Source organism: Oncorhynchus gorbuscha, linkage group LG18, assembly GCF_021184085.1.
Source record: "Oncorhynchus gorbuscha isolate QuinsamMale2020 ecotype Even-year linkage group LG18, OgorEven_v1.0, whole genome shotgun sequence".
In the NCBI taxonomy this organism is placed as follows: domain Eukaryota; kingdom Metazoa; phylum Chordata; class Actinopteri; order Salmoniformes; family Salmonidae; genus Oncorhynchus; species Oncorhynchus gorbuscha.
In genome coordinates this window covers 73805236-73825319 of record NC_060190.1, presented here as the reverse complement: position 1 = coordinate 73825319, position 20084 = coordinate 73805236, and the positions used below count along the sequence as shown (strand labels likewise).

Genomic DNA, 20084 nt, shown 5'->3' with positions numbered 1-20084 from the left:
TGGGAACCGGGCCCAGCCAATCAGATTGAGTTTTCCCCACACTCTGAGTTTTCCCCACACTCTGACTTTTCTATCAACAATTCACATCTCCCATTGTCCTCTGTGTTAGGCAGCATTCCAAACAGTACAATACTCTCATTGTCCTCTGTGTTAGGCAGCATTCCAAACAGTACAATACTCTCATTGTCCTCTGTGTTAGGCAGCATTCCAAACAGTACAATACTCTCATTGTCCTCTGTATTGGGCAGCATTCCAAACAGTACAATACTCTCATTGTCCTCTGTGTTGGGCAGCATTCCAAACAGTACAATACTCTCATTGTCCTCTGTGTTGGGCAGCATTCCAAACAGTACAATACTCTCATTGTCCTCTGTGTTGGGCAGCATTCCAAACAGTACAATACTCTCATTGTCCTCTGTGTTGGGCAGCATTCCAAACAGTACAATACTCTCATTGTCCTCTGTGTTGGGCAGCATTCCAAACAGTACAATACTCTCATTGTCCTCTGTGTTGGGCAGCATTCCAAACAGTACAATACTCTCATTGTCCTCTGTTGGGCAGCATTCCAAACAGTACAATACTCTCATTGTCCTCTGTGTTGGGCAGCATTCCAAACAGTACAATACTCTCATTGTCCTCTGTGTTGGGCAGCATTCCAAACAGTACAATACTCTCATTGTCCTCTGTGTTGGGCAGCATTCCAAACAGTACAATACTCGCATTGTCCTCTGTGTTAGGCAGCATTCCAAACAGTACAATACTCTCATTGTCCTCTGTGTTGGGCAGCATTCCAAACAGTACAATACTCTCATTGTCCTCTGTGTTGGGCAGCATTCCAAACAGTACAATACTCTCATTGTCCTCTGTTGGGCAGCATTCCAAACAGTACAATACTCTCATTGTCCTCTGTGTTAGGCAGCATTCCAAACAGTACAATACTCTCATTGTCCTCTGTGTTAGGCACCATTCCAAACAGTACAATACTCTCATTGTCCTCTGTGTTAGGCACCATTCCAAACAGTACAATACTCGCATTGTCCTCTGTGTTGGGCAGCATTCCAAACAGTACAATACTCTCATTGTCCTCTGTGTTGGGCAGCATTCCAAACAGTACAATACTCTCATTGTCCTCTGTGTTGGGCAGCATTCCAAACAGTACAATACTCTCATTGTCCTCTGTGTTGGGCAGCATTCCAAACAGTACAATACTCTCATTGTCCTCTGTTGGGCAGCATTCCAAACAGTACAATACTCTCATTGTCCTCTGTGTTGGGCAGCATTCCAAACAGTACAATACTCTCATTGTCCTCTGTGTTGGGCAGCATTCCAAACAGTACAATACTCTCATTGTCCTCTGTGTTGGGCAGCATTCCAAACAGTACAATACTCGCATTGTCCTCTGTGTTAGGCAGCATTCCAAACAGTACAATACTTGCATTGTCCTCTGTGTTGGGCAGCATTCCAAACAGTACAATACTCTCATTGTCCTCTGTGTTGGGCAGCATTCCAAACAGTACAATACTCTCATTGTCCTCTGTTGGGCAGCATTCCAAACAGTACAATACTCTCATTGTCCTCTGTGTTAGGCAGCATTCCAAACAGTACAATACTCTCATTGTCCTCTGTGTTAGGCAGCATTCCAAACAGTACAATACTCTCATTGTCCTCTGTGTTAGGCACCATTCCAAACAGTACAATACTCGCATTGTCCTCTGTGTTGGGCAGCATTCCAAACAGTACAATACTCTCATTGTCCTCTGTGTTGGGCAGCATTCCAAACAGTACAATACTCTGATTGTCCTCTGTGTTGGGCAGCATTCCAAACAGTACAATACTCTGATTGTCCTCTGTGTTGGGCAGCATTCCAAACAGTACAATACTCTCATTGTCCTCTGTGTTGGGCAGCATTCCAAACAGTACAATACTCTCATTGTCCTCTGTGTTGGGCAGCATTCCAAACAGTACAATACTCTCATTGTCCTCTGTGTTGGGCAGCATTCCAAACAGTACAATACTCTCATTGTCCTCTGTTGGGCACCATTCCAAACAGTACAATACTCTCATTGTCCTCTGTGTTAGGCACCATTCCAAACAGTACAATACTCGCATTGTCCTCTGTGTTAGGCAGCATTCCAAACAGTACAATACTCTGATTGTCCTCTGTGTTGGGCAGCATTCCAAAGAAACGGTTCCTTTCTCTGAACGTGTCTTCCCCCCTGCAGGCCGTTTCAGGCAGGTAGAGGTGCTGACAGCCATGGCCAACGCCTTCTACTCCCTCTACTCACACGTGTCCCGCACGCCCCTCCAGAAGCTCGCCCCTCCTGACTTCAGCTTCTCCCCCACCGCTGACAGGCAGATCGGACGGCGCTTCATGGGAAGTGTCCGCAGCGAACCGAGGTCTCCAGTGGAACGACTCAAGGATACGGTTTCTAAGATGTGCCTGTATACTGGCTCTGGGGCCTCTGCCCGGCTGGGCTCGGACTCTGCCTGCCCCAGACCAGGACTCTCCCCCGGGCCTGGGTCGGCACCCAAGAAGAGAAGCAGCCTTCCTGACTTGGTGGGTCTGGTCCTGGAGAACACCAAGGCAGAGCCTTTATCCAGAGACATGGAGGAGGATAATCAGGATACAGGGGACAGTAATGAGACGAGTGCTGCTGTGGACACGATGGTGAGAGATAGAGAGACAGAGACACAGGGACACATAGACAGGGAGGGGGAGCAGGGGTTGTTTTCAGATGTACAGGATATGGACACTGGGGATAGTAACAAGACGTGTGCTGTGGGCACACGTATGTTCAGGGGCAGAGAGACAGAGACACCGGGACATAGAGACACAGTCAGGGACAAGGAGTTGGAGCACGGATCGTCATCAGATGGGGATGGAGTTGATTTAGAGAGGGAGCGACATTCTGACAGAACACCCAACCTTGGGGCATCATCACTTTCAGAATCGGGTCATCAAAGAGAGCCCAGTAGTAGGAAGAAGCTGGACTTTGGCCTTACTACTCCAAGACCTACTTGTGAAGTTGGAGAAACTCCAAACACAATTCATCCCACAGGCTGGGCAACAGTAGTGGCACCGGTCGCCAAGGTTACCCATGACATCACAGGCTGGGCAACAGTAGTGGCACCGGTCGCCAAGGTTACCCATGACATCACCCGTCCTCAGATCGTTGAGTGTGTTCACCAGGCTCCGTACAGCAGTCAACTACAACAGAGGAATAGTAACACACAGGCGGAGGACATTTTGTCCTCTGAGAACGTCAGAAGATCTGACCGATCCTTCACCACGTCGGACGGACTACACAAACCCAGGGAGGAGGATTTCTTAACTACCAGTAACGCAGCCAAGAGTTTAGAGGTCACAGTAACTCCCATGTCTAAGGTGGAGTCTAGTTTGGGAGAAACTGGAACACGGGTTTTGTCAACATTCGTGTCTATAGAGCTCCTTAGTTGCAGGAAGTCCCCTTGTCTCATCACTGTTGTGACACCACCTAGTTCTTTAGACACTGATGCACCTGAGATGATTCTCCCTGCCAGTGGTGGGAGCACAGTGGAGCCTCCAGCAGCCCAGTATTATCCAGGTGTATGGAGGAACAAGAGGTACCTGAGTCCTCTGAAACCAACACCACTCCAAGGGCAGGTCTCCCACACTATTCAACAGGCCAACTCCTTTGAGCTGGAGGAGGTAAGTGACAGAACTGTTTTGGATTGACCTATATGGCGCACTGTACTCCGGTCTCGGAGTTCAAATGTTTACTTACAAGCCCTTAACCAACAGTGCAGTTCAAGAAGAGTTAAGAAAATATTTAACAAATAAACTAAAGTAAAAAATAATCATAAAAAGTAACAATAGAGTCTATGTGGAGTCTATATACAGGGGGTACTGGTACAGAGTCAATGTGGAGACTATATACAGGGGGCACCGGTACCGAGTCAATGTGGAGGCTATATACAGGGGGCACCGGTACAGAGTCAGTGTGGAGGCTATATGCAGGGGGTACCGGTACCGAGTCAGTGTGGAGGCTATATACAGTTGGTACCGGTACAGAGTCAATGTGGAGGCTATATACAGGGGGTACTGGTACAGAGTCAATGTGGAGGCTATATACAGGGTGTACTGGTACAGAGTCAATGTGGAGGCTATATACAGGGGGTACCGGTACAGAGTCAGTGTGGAGGCTATATACAGGGGGTACCGGTACAGAGTCAGTGTGGAGGCTATATACAGGGGGCACCGGTACAGAGTCAATGTGGAGGCTATATACAGGATATTACGGTACAGAGTCAATGTGGAGGCTATATACAGGGGGTACTGGTACCGAGTCAGTGTGGAGGCTATATACAGGGGGTACCGGTACCGAGTCAATGTGGAGGCTATATACAGGATATTACGGTACAGAGTCAATGTGGAGGCCATATACAGGGGGTACTGGTACAGAGTCAGTGTGGAGGCTATATACAGGGGATACCGGTACCGAGTCAGTGTGGAGGCCATATACAGGGGGTACTGGTACAGAGTCAATGTGCAGGCTATATACAGGATATTACGGTACAGAGTCAATGTGGAGGCCATATACAGGGGGTACTGGTACAGAGTCAATGTGCAGGCTATATACAGGGGGTACCGGTACCGAGTCAATGTGGAGGCTATATACAGGGGGTACTGGTACAGAGTCAATGTGGAGGCTATATTTTACATTTACATTTAAGTCATTTAGCAGACGCTCTTATCCAGAGCGACTTACAACAGGGGGTACCGAGTCAGTGTGCGGGGGTACAGGTTACTCAAGGTGATTTGTACATGTAGGTAGGGGTGAAGTGACTATGCATACTTGGGCAGGGGTTTTTCCTGACTACCTGTTTTCCAATAGGTACAGAGCGCAGGGGAGGAAGACTTCGGACAGCAAGAAACTATAAGGTCGACATCTTTGTCCCGGTCCACTGTCAATCAAAACAAAGGTGAGTTCATAGTCTTGATTGATATGTGGTCATAGTCAGCTGATACCTAGTGATATTAACAGTCTATATCTGCTCACTACACTCTTAGGGAAAACAAAGACCCTAAAACAGTTCCTCGGCTGTCCCCAAAGGAGAATCCTTTATTATATATATAAAAAAAAATATTTTACGACCAAACTAGTTGTTTTTAGAGAAAGATGACTGTCTATTGTGATTCAGAGCAGTCAAATTACTGACTGGGACTTTGGTTTAATCTCACAGGAACACACACCCTTTTCAAATGACAGTTTTGAAATGAATGTGGTTGATACTGTAGCTGCAATGGGTAGTGGTGTTACATTACCTGCCAATGAGTTGCTGTGTGCCCATACGTATGTGTGAAGAAAGGTGTTTTCACAACTTGTAGCCACACTTTCACTCCTAAGAATGATTGTTGTTCCATCGAAAGTCAGCTAACTGGAAATGTGAAGGAGAGTATGGGCAGGTTGACCCTCCATGTTTAATTCAGGGATGTACTGTAGGCCTGTGTTAAAGCCATGAGGAGAGTATGGGCAGGTTGACCCTCCATGTTTAATTCAGGGATGTACTGTAGGCCTGTGTTAAAGCCATGAGGAGAGTATGGGCAGGTTGACCCTCCATGTTTAATTCAGGGATGTACTGTAGGCCTGTGTTAAAGCCATGAGGAGAGTATGGGCAGGTTGACCCTCCATGTTTAATTCAGGGATGTACTGTAGGCCTGTGTTAAAGCCATGAGGAGAGTATGGGCAGGTTGACCCTCCATGTTTAATTCAGGGATGTACTGTAGGCCTGTGTTAAAGCCATGAGGAGAGTATGGGCAGGTTGACCCTCCATGTTTAATTCAGGGATGTACTGTAGGCCTGTGTTAAAGCCATGAGAGTACGGGCAGTTTGACCCTCCATGTTTAATTCAGGGATGTACTGTAGGCCTGTGTTAAAGCCATGAGGAGAGTATGGGCAGGTTGACCCTCCATGTTTAATTCAGGGATGTACTGTAGGCCTGTGTTAAAGCCATGAGGAGAGTATGGGCAGGTTGACCCTCCATGTTTAATTCAGGGATGTACTGTAGGCCTGTGTTAAAGCCATGAGGAGAGTATGGGCAGGTTGACCCTCCATGTTTAATTCAGGGATGTACTGTAGGCCTGTGTTAAAGCCATGAGGAGAGTATGGGCAGGTTGACCCTCCATGTTTAATTCAGGGATGTACTGTAGGCCTGTGTTAAAGCCATGAGGAGAGTATGGGCAGGTTGACCCTCCATGTTTAATTCAGGGATGTACTGTAGGCCTGTGTTAAAGCCATGAGGAGAGTATGGGCAGGTTGACCCTCCATGTTTAATTCAGGGATGTACTGTAGGCCTGTGTTAAAGCCATGAGGAGAGTATGGGCAGGTTGACCCTCCATGTTTAATTCAGGGATGTACTGTAGGCCTGTGTTAAAGCCATGAGGAGAGTATGGGCAGGTTGACCCTCCATGTTTAATTCAGGGATGTACTGTAGGCCTGTGTTAAAGCCATGAGGAGAGTATGGGCAGGTTGACCCTCCATGTTTAATTCAGGGATGTACTGTAGGCCTGTGTTAAAGCCATGAGGAGAGTATGGGCAGGTTGACCCTCCATGTTTAATTCAGGGATGTACTGTAGGCCTGTGTTAAAGCCATGAGGAGAGTATGGGCAGGTTGACCCTCCATGTTTAATTCAGGGATGTACTGTAGGCCTGTGTTAAAGCCATGAGGAGAGTATGGGCAGGTTGACCCTCCATGTTTAATTCAGGGATGTACTGTAGGCCTGTGTTAAAGCCATGAGGAGAGTATGGGCAGGTTGACCCTCCATGTTTAATTCAGGGATGTACTGTAGGCCTGTGTTAAAGCCATGAGGAGAGTACGGCTGTCTGTGTGTAGACCTGAGGTTTTCTTTCTGTAGGTCTGGTGGTTCGAGGGGACAGCATGCAATCAGACAGTAGTGGCTACGCTGATGATGACGTCGCCTCCCCTGACAGAGACAAGAGCTGATGAACAGCACCCTCTGGGAAACGGACTCCGGGAACTATTATTTACATGAGTCACACAAACATATTGAGCCACTGAAGGTACAGTCAACAGATACGGACTGTTATTGTGAATGACATCATGGAATCAGGTGGCATTCTGACCACACCCACTTCGACGTCACACTTCAGAGTTCAACGTTACACTTCAGAGTTCAACGTTGACTTCTGTTGGTTAACACATTGCCCCGTAGGCATATTTAACACACAGATCAAGTTTCCTAACCTGATGCGCAGGCATTGCCTCAACCAACAGTTGTGTGCCAGACAATGCAATGTGGTTCACTGACATGTTTAAATACTTGTCCAGGCGCTGTAAGATCTTCAGTGTAAGTCGGACAGGAACTCAACCCTTCGGTTTTGATTTTGTAGACCGTCTTGTGTCCAGTGTTTCTGTTGACAGTGATTAATCCATGCTAGTGCTGTGCCTTTTGTGAAAGTCGTTATTTATGAATGTTAAAAATAAAGTGATTTCAATAAACATTTTATTTGCACTGAAATCAAGTATTTTATTTAAAAAAGGAACAAATTAAAACAGATGGACCACACAATTGTCAAACATGGGAAAAGAGAGGATACCTAGTCAGTTGAACAACTGAAATGGGTCTTCCACATTTAAACCCAACTAATCAGATGCGGTACGTTGTGTGTTTCTCTCACTGCTTGCTCATCATGAGATGTAGCAGCGACCAATAGTCACCCAGTATTCTTCTGGCACTCGCTACCAATACTATTCTTGACTCAACCTCCCATATGAAACCACGAAGGCTTGACTATCAACTGGTGGGAGTAAACATGGGAGGATATAAGAGTTCAGTCTATATACCATTAGCATGTAACAGGAAGTAGAGGAGCAGATTAGTCAGCCGTTGTGCAAGAGAATCCAACTTAGATGATCTACTATATTAAATGCAGCGATACAATTCCATCTCAAATTCGATGCTAGCCTGGTCCCAGATCTGTTTGTGCTTTCGGCCTACTCTATTGTCATTGTGTTAACATTGCAATTCCATAAGTAGTGAGTAAGATGAACAGACTGGCACACGGGCTAATTAGATGGTCCATTTCAGACATTAACAATCACAACAGTTGAATGGAAGTGATATTATCCATTCATTGAGGGGCCATTGACACAGTTTTACGAGAGCAACCAGCTATTAACATTAAACTTACTCATTTTAAATCACAGTAATCTATTCACAATTTCAAAACAAGGTTTTGTGAGGTCTAACAAAGAAAATAATCAATGGTAAAGTACAATGTTAAATGTAATTCCAAAACTCAACATTTTGCATTTCAGATGTTAAGCAATTTAAAAATGTACACCTTTTTAACAGTTATCAGATGACTCTTCTTAAAAAGTCAATTACTTAAGACAGACAGACGGGCTGGATCTTGTCTACTTGGCAATAAAAGTACACAAGTCTATAATTTAAGAATTCATGTTGTTAAAAGGTCCACTTTTCAATGTCCAAAATTAGACTTCATTCAGGCCAAGACTTCTTCAACGGGGGGGGGGGGAGAAGAGGTATTTTTGGTTGACGACAAAGTACTTACTAGCTAATGAAAAGGCAACCAAAGCCAATCACTGTAGATGTGGCAAAACAAATAAAACAGTCAATGAGGCTACAGTGAAACGGGGGGTTGTTGTCAAATGCATTTGGCCCTTTCCCTGCAGAGTATCTCTCTAGGCCTGTGACAGCAGAGGAGGTGGGTGACTGACTGACCATCCAAATAAATGGTGTAGCCAATCAAGAGGTCATTGAGGGCTATGTGGGATATCTTCAAGGCATAGGGACAAATTATCTAGGGCTATGTGGGATATCTTCAGGGGGCATTTAGGAATGAACAGACCAGATAGAACTACAGGGCGGTGGGGGGGACAGACAAATTCCAATTCCCACATCATGGGTAATTCCCTTGACCACCATTGGTTGGAAGATGCTTCCACCCTCCGAGGCGGATGTGTCATGTGATCAGGGTCTAGGTCGTTGCCATGGAGAGAGGTTGGTCTGGGAGACAGTCACTTCCCCCCAGCCATGATTTTGAGGTATTGCAGTGCATTGTGGGCTGCGCTGGCGCGGGCACCGTCCTGATTGGGTGCGAAGCCGTGGCACACCGTGATTGGCTGAGTAGATAGCTCTACCAGACACTGGCATAGACCGCTCAGACTGCGCTCCTCTGGCACAAGGAAATAAGGTAACACACATTAGGTTCATACATCACAGCCTGGTCACATTCACAAAGAGAGCTGGTTTAGGATCAGTTTAGCATATATATTTTTTTACAATGTTTTTATTTTTGTAATTTTTTGTTGGGGAGGGTTATAGGTACATTATCCATTTCAATATGATAAAGCAGCTGCCACTAAAGAAAAAATATATTTCTTACAGTTAAATTAATACATTCAGTATAAAAACAGGAAAACAAAGTGGACCTACACCCCCACCCCAGACCTCCCCCCCCCAGACCTCCTAGCTCCCCCCCCCCTGTATGTGAATTGTCCCCAGTGATGAGGGGATGTTATTTACCTATGTCGAGGTAGCTGACGTCAAAGCGCTGCTCCTCTGAGAGGTCGTGTAGCAGAGAGCAGAAGTCAGAGCTGGGCATGCCCAGAGGGTGGCTCCTTAGCTGCAGCATCTTCTCCCCAGCAGAGTTCCTCAGAGAGTCCCAGGTACAGCCCAGACCTTTACACTTCCCTGCCTCCACCCTGCCCCCACCCATGTTCTGACCACCAGAGGAGACAGTGGTACCATGATTCAGACACTCGGGCAACCTCACATTCATTTTAATAAGCATTTCGCTACACCTTCAATATCTGCTAAACATGTGTATTCGACCAACAATATTTTATTTATTTATAACCGGAAAGTCTGAAGAACAGACACTTATTTGCAACGATGAATTGTCAGGAAGCGAGCACAGCAGCAATATTGTCTCAGAAAAAGCCATCAACAGGTCGCTGTCTCACCATGATAAAAGTGTCATCCTCAGGCTCAGTCTCGTGGCTGCTCCTCAGGTCTACAGGAACATCGTGGATCCTGGACAACATCTTAGCTGCTGCATTCCTCTTGGCTAGTTTCTTCGATGTGCCACTGCCTGTGGGACAGAGGCTGGATGTAAGACACAGAATTGCTTCTTGTAAACAGTTTCCCAAACATCTAAAAGTATCCTCCTCGGTCACTCCATGGATTCTATTCCAGAACTAGCACGCCTGATTTCACTTCCTGGTTAGTTGACCAATTGAATCATGTTGCTACACAAGGACATACGATATACCTAATGGTGTAATGTAAAAAAAAACTAAAACAAATCCATGACATATTGAAAAGAGCAGAACCCAAGTTAGATTTACCAATTTCAACAAATCTCTCCACCCGGCATGTCATGGTGAACTCCTTGCGGTGGGCAGGCCCCGACTCCTGGGTCACGGTGTACTCTGGCAGACGCCAGCCTTTCTGAACCACCAGCTCCTTTCAGTGAAACACACAAAGTCATGTATCCATAAAGTGGGAGATTCATTTACCTTTAAATGTTTTGCTTCACAATTAACGCCATTATCCTCTGTAAAGGTCGGAGGGTGTTCGGAGACTGACAGTATACATTATCCTCTTTAAAGGTAGGAGGGTTTTCGGAGAATGACTGTATACATCTATAGCCGGTCTCCTCCAACCCTGTTCCTGGAGAGCTACCCTCCTGTAGGTTTTCACTCCAACCCTGTTCCTGGAGAGCTACCCTCGTACAGGTGTGTAGCTCTCCAGGAACAGGGTTGGAGTGAAAACCTACAGGTGGGTAGCTTTCCAGGAACAGGGTTGGAGTGAAAACCTACGGGAGGGTAGCTCTCCAGGAACAGGGTTGGAGTGAAAACCTACGGGAGGGTAGCTCTCCAGGAACAGGGTTGGAGTGAAAACCTACGGGAGGGTAGCTGATCTATATATAGTGTATTGAGAAAGTATTCAGACCCCTTAACTTTTCCACAACCGTATTCTAAAATTGATTAAATTGCCCCCCCCCCAAAAAATAGGGCTGTCTTCTGTATACCACCCCTACCTTGTCACAACACAACTGATTGGCTCAAACACTATAATGACAGAAATTCCACAAATTAACAAGGCACACCTGTTAATTGAAATGCATTCCAGGTGACTACCTCATGAAGCTGGTTGAGAGAATGCCAAGTGTGTAAAGTTGTCATCAAGGCAATGGAAAGCTACTTTGAATAAAATAAAGTATATTTTGATTTGTTTAACACTTCTTTTTGGATACTCCATGATTCCATATGTCATTTCATAGTGGTCTTCAATATTATGTGAAGACCGTCTACAATGTAGAAAATAGTAAATAAAGAAAACCTCTGGAATGAGTAGGGATGTCCAAACTTGACTGGTACTGTAAGTATTCAGACCCTTTGTTGCAGCACCTTTGGCAGTGATTTACAGCGTGAGCCTTCTTGGGTATGACATTACAAGCTCATACCTGTATTTGGGGAGTTTCTCCTATTTCTCCCTGCAGACCTTCAAGCCATGTCCGGTTGGATGGGGCGCGTCGCTGCACTGCTATTTTCAAGTCTCTCGAGATGTTCGATCGGGTTCAAGTCTGGTCTCTGGCGGGGCCACTCAAGGACTTGTCCCGGAGCCAATGCTGTGTTGTCTTGCTGTGTGCTTAAGGTCATTGTCCTGTTGGAAAGTGAACCCTTTCCACAGTCTGAGGTCCCGAGCAAGTTGTCAACAAGGATCTCTGTACTTTACTCTGTTCATCTTTTGAATCGATCCTGTCTAGTCTCCCAGTTCCTATCGCTGAAAAACATCCCCACAGCATGATGCTGCCACCACAATGCTTCACCGTAGGGATGGTGGCAGGTTTCCTCCAGACGTGACGCTTGGCATTCAGGCCAAAGAGTTCAATCTCGGTTTCATCATGGTCCGAGAGACCTTTAGATGCCTTTTGGCAAACTCCAAGATTGGTGAGTGCTGCAGAGATAGTTGTCCTTCTGGAAGGTTCTCCCATAGGAACTCTGAAGCTCTGTCACCTCCCTGACCAAGGTCCTTCTCCCCCGATTGCTCAGTTTGGCCGGGCGACCAGCTCCATGAAGAGTCTTGGTGGCTCCAAATTTCATCCATTTAAGAATGGAGGCCACTGTGTTCTTGGGGACCTTCAAAGCTGCAGAAATGTTTTGGTACCTTTCCCCAGATCTGTGCCTCGACACAATCCTGTCTCGGAGCTCTACGGACAATGACCTCATGGCTTGGTTTTTGCTCTGACATGCTCTGTCAACTGTTGGACCTTCTATAGACAGGTGTGTGCCTTTCCACATCATGTCCAATCAATTGAATTTTCCACAGGTGGACTCCAATTAAGTTGTAGAAACATCAAGGATGATCAATGGAAACATGATGCACCTGAAATCTTTACTCTCATAGCAAAGGGTCTGAATACTAAATAAGGTATGTTTTTATTTTTTTTGTATTCAATTTGCAAAAACTTGTTTAAAAAAAAAACAGTTTTGGCTTTGTCATAATGGAGTAGTGTGTGTAGATTGAGGAAAAACATGAAGTCTTACTCTAAAATGGATTAAATTAATGTAACAATGTGAAACAAGTCGAGGGGTCTGAATACTTTTTGAATGCACTGTGTACATATGTACACATTAATAGAAATAAAGCTTATTGAACTGAGCTGAAAGGGGTTCAAAATGTCGTTCTGAGAGGACTGCGTTCATCTGTAAATGAACTCGGGATGCATCTCACCTGCAGAGCTCCCACAGGGTTGCATTCTGACTGCTGAGACGTGCCGCTACCTGAAGTCTTCATCTCTGACGGAGAACTAGGGAGGGAAAACAGACCTTATTTACCCCAGACTGACCATGAGCACACGATCTATCATAATTATAAAATGGTTGGCAAGGAGGTTTTGCAACTTTTCCAAAATAAGAGGCACTTGTCTAGTGTTTTTGCGTCCTGGCTTCCAATAGATAGCCTCTCTACATTATTCTCGCCACATAAAGCCATTGAAGACAATTATCACGGCGTTCAACTACTCATTTTCTCTGGATTCAAACGCGTATAATCCACTCACCTGTCCCCATCCAAAGGCTCTTCCGGCCCAATAAACCCTTCTCCCAATCCTTCTCCCAGCACCACTGGTCCCCCTAGACCTCCTTTCATCATCTTCAGGGCGGCCTCTGCTGCCTTGTGTTTGGCAGCCTTCTTGCTGGGCCCCTGGCCGGTGCAGCTGATCTCTCCCACGGACACGCGGAACGTAAAGTTGGGTTGGTGCGCCTGGCCCTCGGCCTTGAGCAGGTCATACACTGGGGTGTTACCTGGAACAAAAGGATCGGTAGTGTTGCAGCACAGACACTTGAGATCCTACCATGCTACTACCATAGAGATCTTATTAAATTACTAGAGGGGTAATGTCAAACCCTCAGTTTCAGAATGAGGTGAAGATGGCAGCCATTTTTAATTCAGGCTGTAACAAAATGTGGAATAAATCCAGGGTGTGAATACTTTGACGGCACTAATTATAAATACAATTCAGACGGGTTTTTATACCATTTCTGTACAAATAGCCTCAAATATATGTAAACAAACCATAAAATGTCCATGTTTTGCTTTCTTGGAAAGCTGCTATGATACAATATCAGTACTTGTTGCATGTACAACTTGTCTGTCCTATCAGCAACTGATTTCAGCCAACGCATGGCTGTGGATTGACTTGTTTGAATGGAATGTTGTTGCGGTTTATGCTAAGGTTGCTAGCAACAGTGCAGAGTTAGCAAGCTAGCTTAATGGCAGCACAATCCTGTCGATGCTACTGTAGTGTCCCTCTTTTAATTATTTTTTTTTAGAACAAAAACATCTCAGCTTCCACAACTTCCCCAAAAGGATGAGACTTTAAGTGACAGCAATGAGAACAGACGAGCGCCCAGACTATTTTACATGGGAGCATCTTTAATCAATAGCCTGCATTTTAACCTGGCTAACATCTACTTAACACCAAAAGGCCGTGCACGCACTGAGACGGGGACCGTTCCCTGTCGGTTCTCCTGGAACTGGGGAGGGAGCCTGCATTCTTGGGTCTCTCCCTTTGATAGAGCTGGGAACAGGAGGTGGATTTCTCAGCTATTCACAAGTGTTGGTCCCTCTGCACTGACTACAGAGGCCCATGACTAAGCCCTCCTCTCCCGGGTGAGTAACGTGAACTTAGGTTTTCCAGATGGTTGGTGTTGTAGTTCTGCAAACAGTTGCTATAGTTCAGGTATTACATTAGCTGTATTGCGCTAACTGGCTAGCCAGGTTGCATGTCTTTTTTCCCACTCTGCACTCCAACTTGAGCCCCTCCTTTGGCAGTACGTCCAACCGGCCTCACAACATTAGACCGCGTGTATCCATGCCAGCCCAGGACCTCCACATCCTGCTTCTTCACCTGCGGGATCGTCTGAGACCAGCCACCCGGACAGCTGACGAAAGTGAGGAGCATTTCTCTTAAATAAATATCTTTTGTGGGGAAAAACTCATTCTAATTGGCCGGGCCTGGCTCCCAATTGGGTGGGCCTAAGCAATCCAAGACCCACCCAATTGTTCATCTATTTTTGATGTTGTTCAATATACAATTGATCATAGGTGTGTTGAATGCTGCATTGGATGGAATCAAGAAACAAGCGCTATAAGTCCAATTTATTTTATTTCACCTTTATTTAACAGTTTTATCCAACAGATTTTTTGTACACATCCAGCTCCAAAAATTCTGTGCAGCCAATGAGGACTTCAGGTTCCTATAACCGGTTCCATTCAGAGAAGATCTTCATGGTGTTCTGGGAGTCTACTGCCCCCTCTGACCTCCAGGATGAATCTACTGGTCCAAGGCACAGAAGACTGGAATAGGAAGTGCAACACCAAGCCCCAACAGGAAGCTGCCACTCATTGACAAATTATTTCTGTAATGCTGTGGAGTAACAACTGGGCTGGAGAACGTGTTGGCGGACATCTTTGTCCCTTCAAATGAACCGCATTATAATAACCTGGACCAACGACCTGCATCTTGTCTCAGGCTCTGCGCCCATTTAGATGCCATAGGATCAGTTCCAGGTGTACTGTCCAGAGGTCAGAGTTAACCTGGACTGCACAGATCTGAGATGTGCCTGATTGGGATCACACCCTCGTTGAGGCATCACTTTTGTATCCAAACTCTTCACGAGTCTCTCGGGAATCCCCGAGCCTGGTGATGGATGCATGGAAGACGAGGGGTTCGTCAGAGAGGATGCTGTCAGATCTAGGGGCAACACTCATCATTCCCCCATTGAAGAGAGCAACTCAGCTTACGTGGAAGGACAAGAGCGAAAGCAAGTCAATTGCACGTCAGTATGCTAGTAGAGAGCACTGTATCTGGGACAAGATTATCCCACTCATTCTGGTAGGCTGTCAATCAACTGTGGAACAACTGCTGCTTATTGGTGAATTACCAGAGAACTCTGGATCTCAAGGGTGATCAGCCAGTGTGAAAACATGGTCAAGCACAGCAGGACACACAAAATAAATTATTTTAGTTAGATTAGATTGTGATAAATAACAGCTTTAAACCAATGTACATTTTTTATTATTAAATTGATCTGTTCAAACAATATATGAATTCGGGATCATTTTTATATGGAATATGTACTGATAAAATGGTTATTAATAACATGGGTTTTTGGGATGTAGTGTTTGTTAAAGAGAGAACTTTCTTTGAAGATTTTATTCAATAAATACATTGGTGACACATTGTCATAAAATAAAAATCACAATTACATCAGTAACTCACTAATTAACACCAAGTCATTTAGCAGATGTTCTTATCCAGAACGACATACAGTAGTGACTGCATACATTGATACTTGTGTTCCCGTGGGAATCGAACCCACAACCCTGGAGTTACAAGCCTCATGCTCTACCACCTGAGCCACATGGGATGGACAAAAGAACAAAACAATTAAAAATACAATTCCTCTGCATACAACTTTGATGAGTTATCTAAACATCCCTGTAGGTGTAGAGGTCAGGTTCCTCATCTCCGCTACAAAATAATCATCTCTCCAAACTCTCTCTACTGTAATGGCACTTCTAGTGCTTGTAGTGAAGTCGTACTAAACTAAACCGGTTACAGGCAGTTGGCCCTGGACTTGCTAGTGATGTGTGGCTGTGTTTGAGCTTGGCCTGGCCCTGGACTTGCTAGTGATGTGTGGCTGTGTTTGAGCTTGGCCTGGCCCTTGACTTGCTAGTGATGTGTGGCTGTGTTTGAGCTTGGCCTGGCCCTGGACTTACTAGTGATGTGTGGCTGTGTTTGAGCTTGGCCTGGCCCTTGACTTGCTAGTGATGTGTGGCTGTGTTTGAGCTTGGCCTGGCCCTTGACTTGCTAGTGATGTGTGGCTGTGTTTGAGCTTGGCCTGGCCCTGGACTTACTAGTGATGTGTGGCTGTGTTTGAGCTTGGCCTGGCCCTTGACTTGCTAGTGATGTGTGGCTGTGTTTGAGCTTGGCCTGGCCCTTGACTTGCTAGTGATGTGTGGCTGTGTTTGAGTTTGGCCTGGCCCTTGACAAACTGAAAATGTGCCTGACGTCAGCTACACTCAACATCAGGCACTTGGATGTCAGCTAGTCTGAAGGGCGGCGCTGCAGAAGGGCCAGAAACTCTCATTGTGGTTTGCCCCGAGATGGGGTGCATCTGGGTGCACAACAAAACCACAACGTTTGACTGAGACATCAAATCATTCAGAGTAGTTCTGGAGAACCTTAAGCTCAAGACCCCTTCACATGGCTCCGGTTTGCCGTTCACCTGGAAACATTCTCATGGCTAGGGCCTGGCTAGATGATTCCCCACGCACGTGGCATGCCTCCCTAAACTGGCTAGCAATCACACGTGGTTTCCTCATTTCCTTCCATAGTTGACAGACAATACTGCTCGACTGTGTCCTTCTCAATAGCAGATGACAATGCTGGTGACACCTTTAAGCTCTCCAAGTGGTAAAACTGAGTGCAAGTAGGTACAAAGTTTAAATTACTGTACAAATTACTTGATTTTACTGAGAGCTGGAGGAACACAGGAGCATCTGGGTGTTTTAGAATCTCAGGTGACAGTTGGGGGCCAATGACATGACAGCACTGACCCATGGAGCATTGGACCAAATCTAGAGTCACCCAGAGTAATTTCTTTGAGTCCATGCAGCACCGTGGCAACGGCAGGCTGTGGTCACATGCTCCTCAAACTTTGTTCAGCAGACACAGTAATGTCAGGAAGGGGCCCTGAAACACAGACAAGGGATGTGTCAACCAAGATGGTAAAACTTTAGTTCAAGCAATTTCAACACAAGTGAAAGCAACTTGTGAGCGTAATGGCGACGCTAACTTGTTTAAAAGACAGTTTAACTCACAGGGAATGCTTGGTAAAGAGTGGGTTTTATGCCACTCTTGCCTGATGTCCTTGGCTTCCTCAGAACCATTTCATCCAATGGGCTCTGGTCAAATCCCTTGTAAAAATATATATTTTTTAAATGCATAAAAAAGATTCAGGATGAATTTAACACTATGTGCAGTAATAGGAGTTTACAGAAATGCTAAATGGGTGTGCTCTATGACAATATGAATAATCCTCACATTCAAAACTCAGCCGAGTCCTTGGGCCAATGCCACAACTACAGTGTCTCCGTGCAAAGCAATGGTGCTGACACGGTCTACAACACCATTGTGGTGTAATGTGCAGTCTGGAAGAGTAGAGCCACCATATTGCACAAAGCGCCCTTTAAGCCGTTTACGATGACAGGCTTCTTGGATGCTTGCAATGTAATCTAAAATAACGTGTGTGTGTGGGTGGGGGGGGATTCATACAATGTTCTTGGGTGCTTGCAATGTAATCTAAAATAACATGTGTGTGTGTGTGTGTGTGTGTGTGTGTGGGGGGGGGGGGGGGTAACAGATACAGAGGTGGATTATTTTGAACAAAATAAACTGCCCATCATCTCTCGTAACCTGCAGTGACTAGAGCTCCTCATTCACATGTGACACCTTGCCCATACTACCACTGCCCCCTCCTGGTCTACCATATTTCACAATGCATATTCAGAAGAGCAGAGCATGTAAGAACGTTAGGTGACAAATATTAAATTGATGTATGCAAGTAAGTTACCATTGCTACTCTTAACATTACTGAGATGGCTCTAGCTAACGAGAAACAAATAGATTACAGTGGCTGGTCAGATAATTAACGTTAATAAGTTAGCTAGCTAAGTCTGACAAATCTTAAGTAACGTTAGGTAACTCATTATAGCACTAACCAATTTGGTAACGTCTTAGCTATCGTTAGCTAGCTATCTATCTCAACTGGTCACTTCAAGTACTAACTTACCTTGATCTTTGAAGACATTCTTCGTGGAAGAACTTGTATCCTTTTTATGAAGTTCTGATCTCTCCGTCTGGGAATGTTCGTGAACGATAGCCAAATCACTAATGCCAAACTTGGGAAAATTGAGCAGTGACTGGGTAAACTCCAATGTTTGAATTTCGCAGAAGACTACAGACAACCGGATATCGTCACACTTCTCGGCATGGAAGGAAGTAGTCTTTTTGGGGGTGTGAAAAATGACTATTGACTCACTGTATTGTTTGAAGATTAATGTTGGCATCTTGGCAGTTCATTTCATTAAGTTATGGAATTATTCCTCTGAAATTGACTGGCTAGCTAGCTAACAAAGAGTGCAGATAAATTCTTCAAATGCATTATTTACACAATATCTTATTGCAGCACTGGTAAACCAGGGTTGACCAACTCTGACCGAAATGTCTGACCTTTATCCCATCATAAGACTGGCCATGTCCATTCTAGTACTCAAATTCAGAATTCTATGGCTTCTACAGTATAAAATATATATTTGACTAGTGACCAGCAGGTACCTGTATTGATGCAGTGTGTTAATTCTACTAAATAAGCAGATGATAAACCAGTCCATTTGGTATAGTTGTAGGTAGCTAGCTAAGACAGAACAGAATGAAACCTTACCCAGACTCTGAGACAGAAGAGGAAGCATTCCTAGACCATCTCTGCCTTACCTATCCGCGTTCCATACTCCTGTAGCAGACTGATGGGTGTCTTGCCGGGGTTCACAGCCAGCATTTGCTCAATACTGAGGACATAAAGATGGGCGAGATGAAATTGTCATTCAGCAGTTCAGAGGAACGATATGTTGTTTCTCTCCGAGGAACTATGACATGAAGTGATTGACAGGTAGGTAGACAGAAACACTTGTCTAGTTGGGAGGTTTGTTAGCCAACAGATCCAACCCACTTGCAGCTGCATGAGGGTCGAACAGCATTCTTGCATGTAATTAAGACATTTTGGAGCTGGCATGAGATATGGCTCAGGAAAACATACCTCAATCCAGGAATAAGAAACTCACTGTCCCCCCCGAATTGTCCCATTATCCCAACAAAGATTGAATGACTGCTTGTTTTAAACGAACACTCATTCAATCTTATTGATGTTACTGTTGGTATAATGGGACAATTTGGAGTATGCATTTTTCATCTCTGGATCGAGGTACGTTTTGCCGAACTCGCACCGGCTCCGCAGTTAATATACACAGGAATGCTGTCCGACCCCAGTGCAGCTGTAAGCAAACGGGTCGGATCTGCTGGCTAGTTAGCTAACTACCTCATACAGTTTATTGAAAAACTACAAAATGAACTACAAAATGCAATTATTAAAACGCTTGACATTGAATGGTAAATTAATTCATGAGTTTACTTTGCTACACAATGTGCTTAGAGGACATTTAGTTAAACTAAGTGAGATCCTGAACCGCCTAGCTAGCTACATATGGTAGCTAGCCATCGCTACACGCTTACCTGGAGCACCCAGAGTTTATCTTGCAACTGCCCGGTGTTGTCTCGTCATTCATTCCCTATCGACAGAGATGAAGCCAACAATTGCAAATCCCCCCCACAAATACTGACACTTGATTTCATGAGCTATTTTCCAAGTCAGTGGAGGCAGCGACATGTGAAGAGACACCTCGCTCTCCCAGTCCCACCAGAAAACAG

The 20084-nt window shown here is 45.2% G+C and overlaps 2 protein-coding genes across 8 annotated transcripts in view; one reads left to right on the top strand and one right to left on the bottom strand.

Moving 5' to 3' along the window:
* The window catches only part of tespa1 (thymocyte expressed, positive selection associated 1), a 22699-nt gene extending 15180 nt beyond the window's left edge, over positions 1-7519 (top strand). For all 3 annotated transcript variants that reach the window (XM_046310206.1, XM_046310205.1, XM_046310204.1), the window contains 3 exons: positions 2223-3688; positions 4875-4962; positions 6896-7519. In XM_046310206.1, the coding sequence (XP_046166162.1) occupies positions 2223-3688; positions 4875-4962; positions 6896-6984 (1643 nt within the window). In that variant the 3' untranslated portion in view covers positions 6985-7519. The remainder of the gene's footprint in view (positions 1-2222; positions 3689-4874; positions 4963-6895) is intronic.
* Positions 7503-20084, bottom strand: tarbp2 (TAR (HIV) RNA binding protein 2). 5 transcript variants are annotated; one of them, XM_046310213.1, is made up of 8 exons: positions 19890-20084; positions 19095-19168; positions 13095-13338; positions 12767-12842; positions 10375-10492; positions 9991-10118; positions 9551-9746; positions 7503-9200 (listed from the first exon to the last, which is right to left on the bottom strand). In XM_046310213.1, the coding sequence occupies exons 1-8, from the start codon at positions 19940-19942 to the stop codon at positions 9043-9045; spliced, it is 1047 nt and encodes a 348-aa protein (XP_046166169.1). In that variant the 5' UTR covers positions 19943-20084; the 3' UTR covers positions 7503-9042. The 5 variants fall into 5 exon arrangements, with proteins under 5 accessions (XP_046166169.1, XP_046166170.1, XP_046166174.1 ...); XM_046310214.1 differs by having other exon boundaries at positions 10375-10489; XM_046310218.1 differs by having other exon boundaries at positions 19045-19168; positions 19890-19984.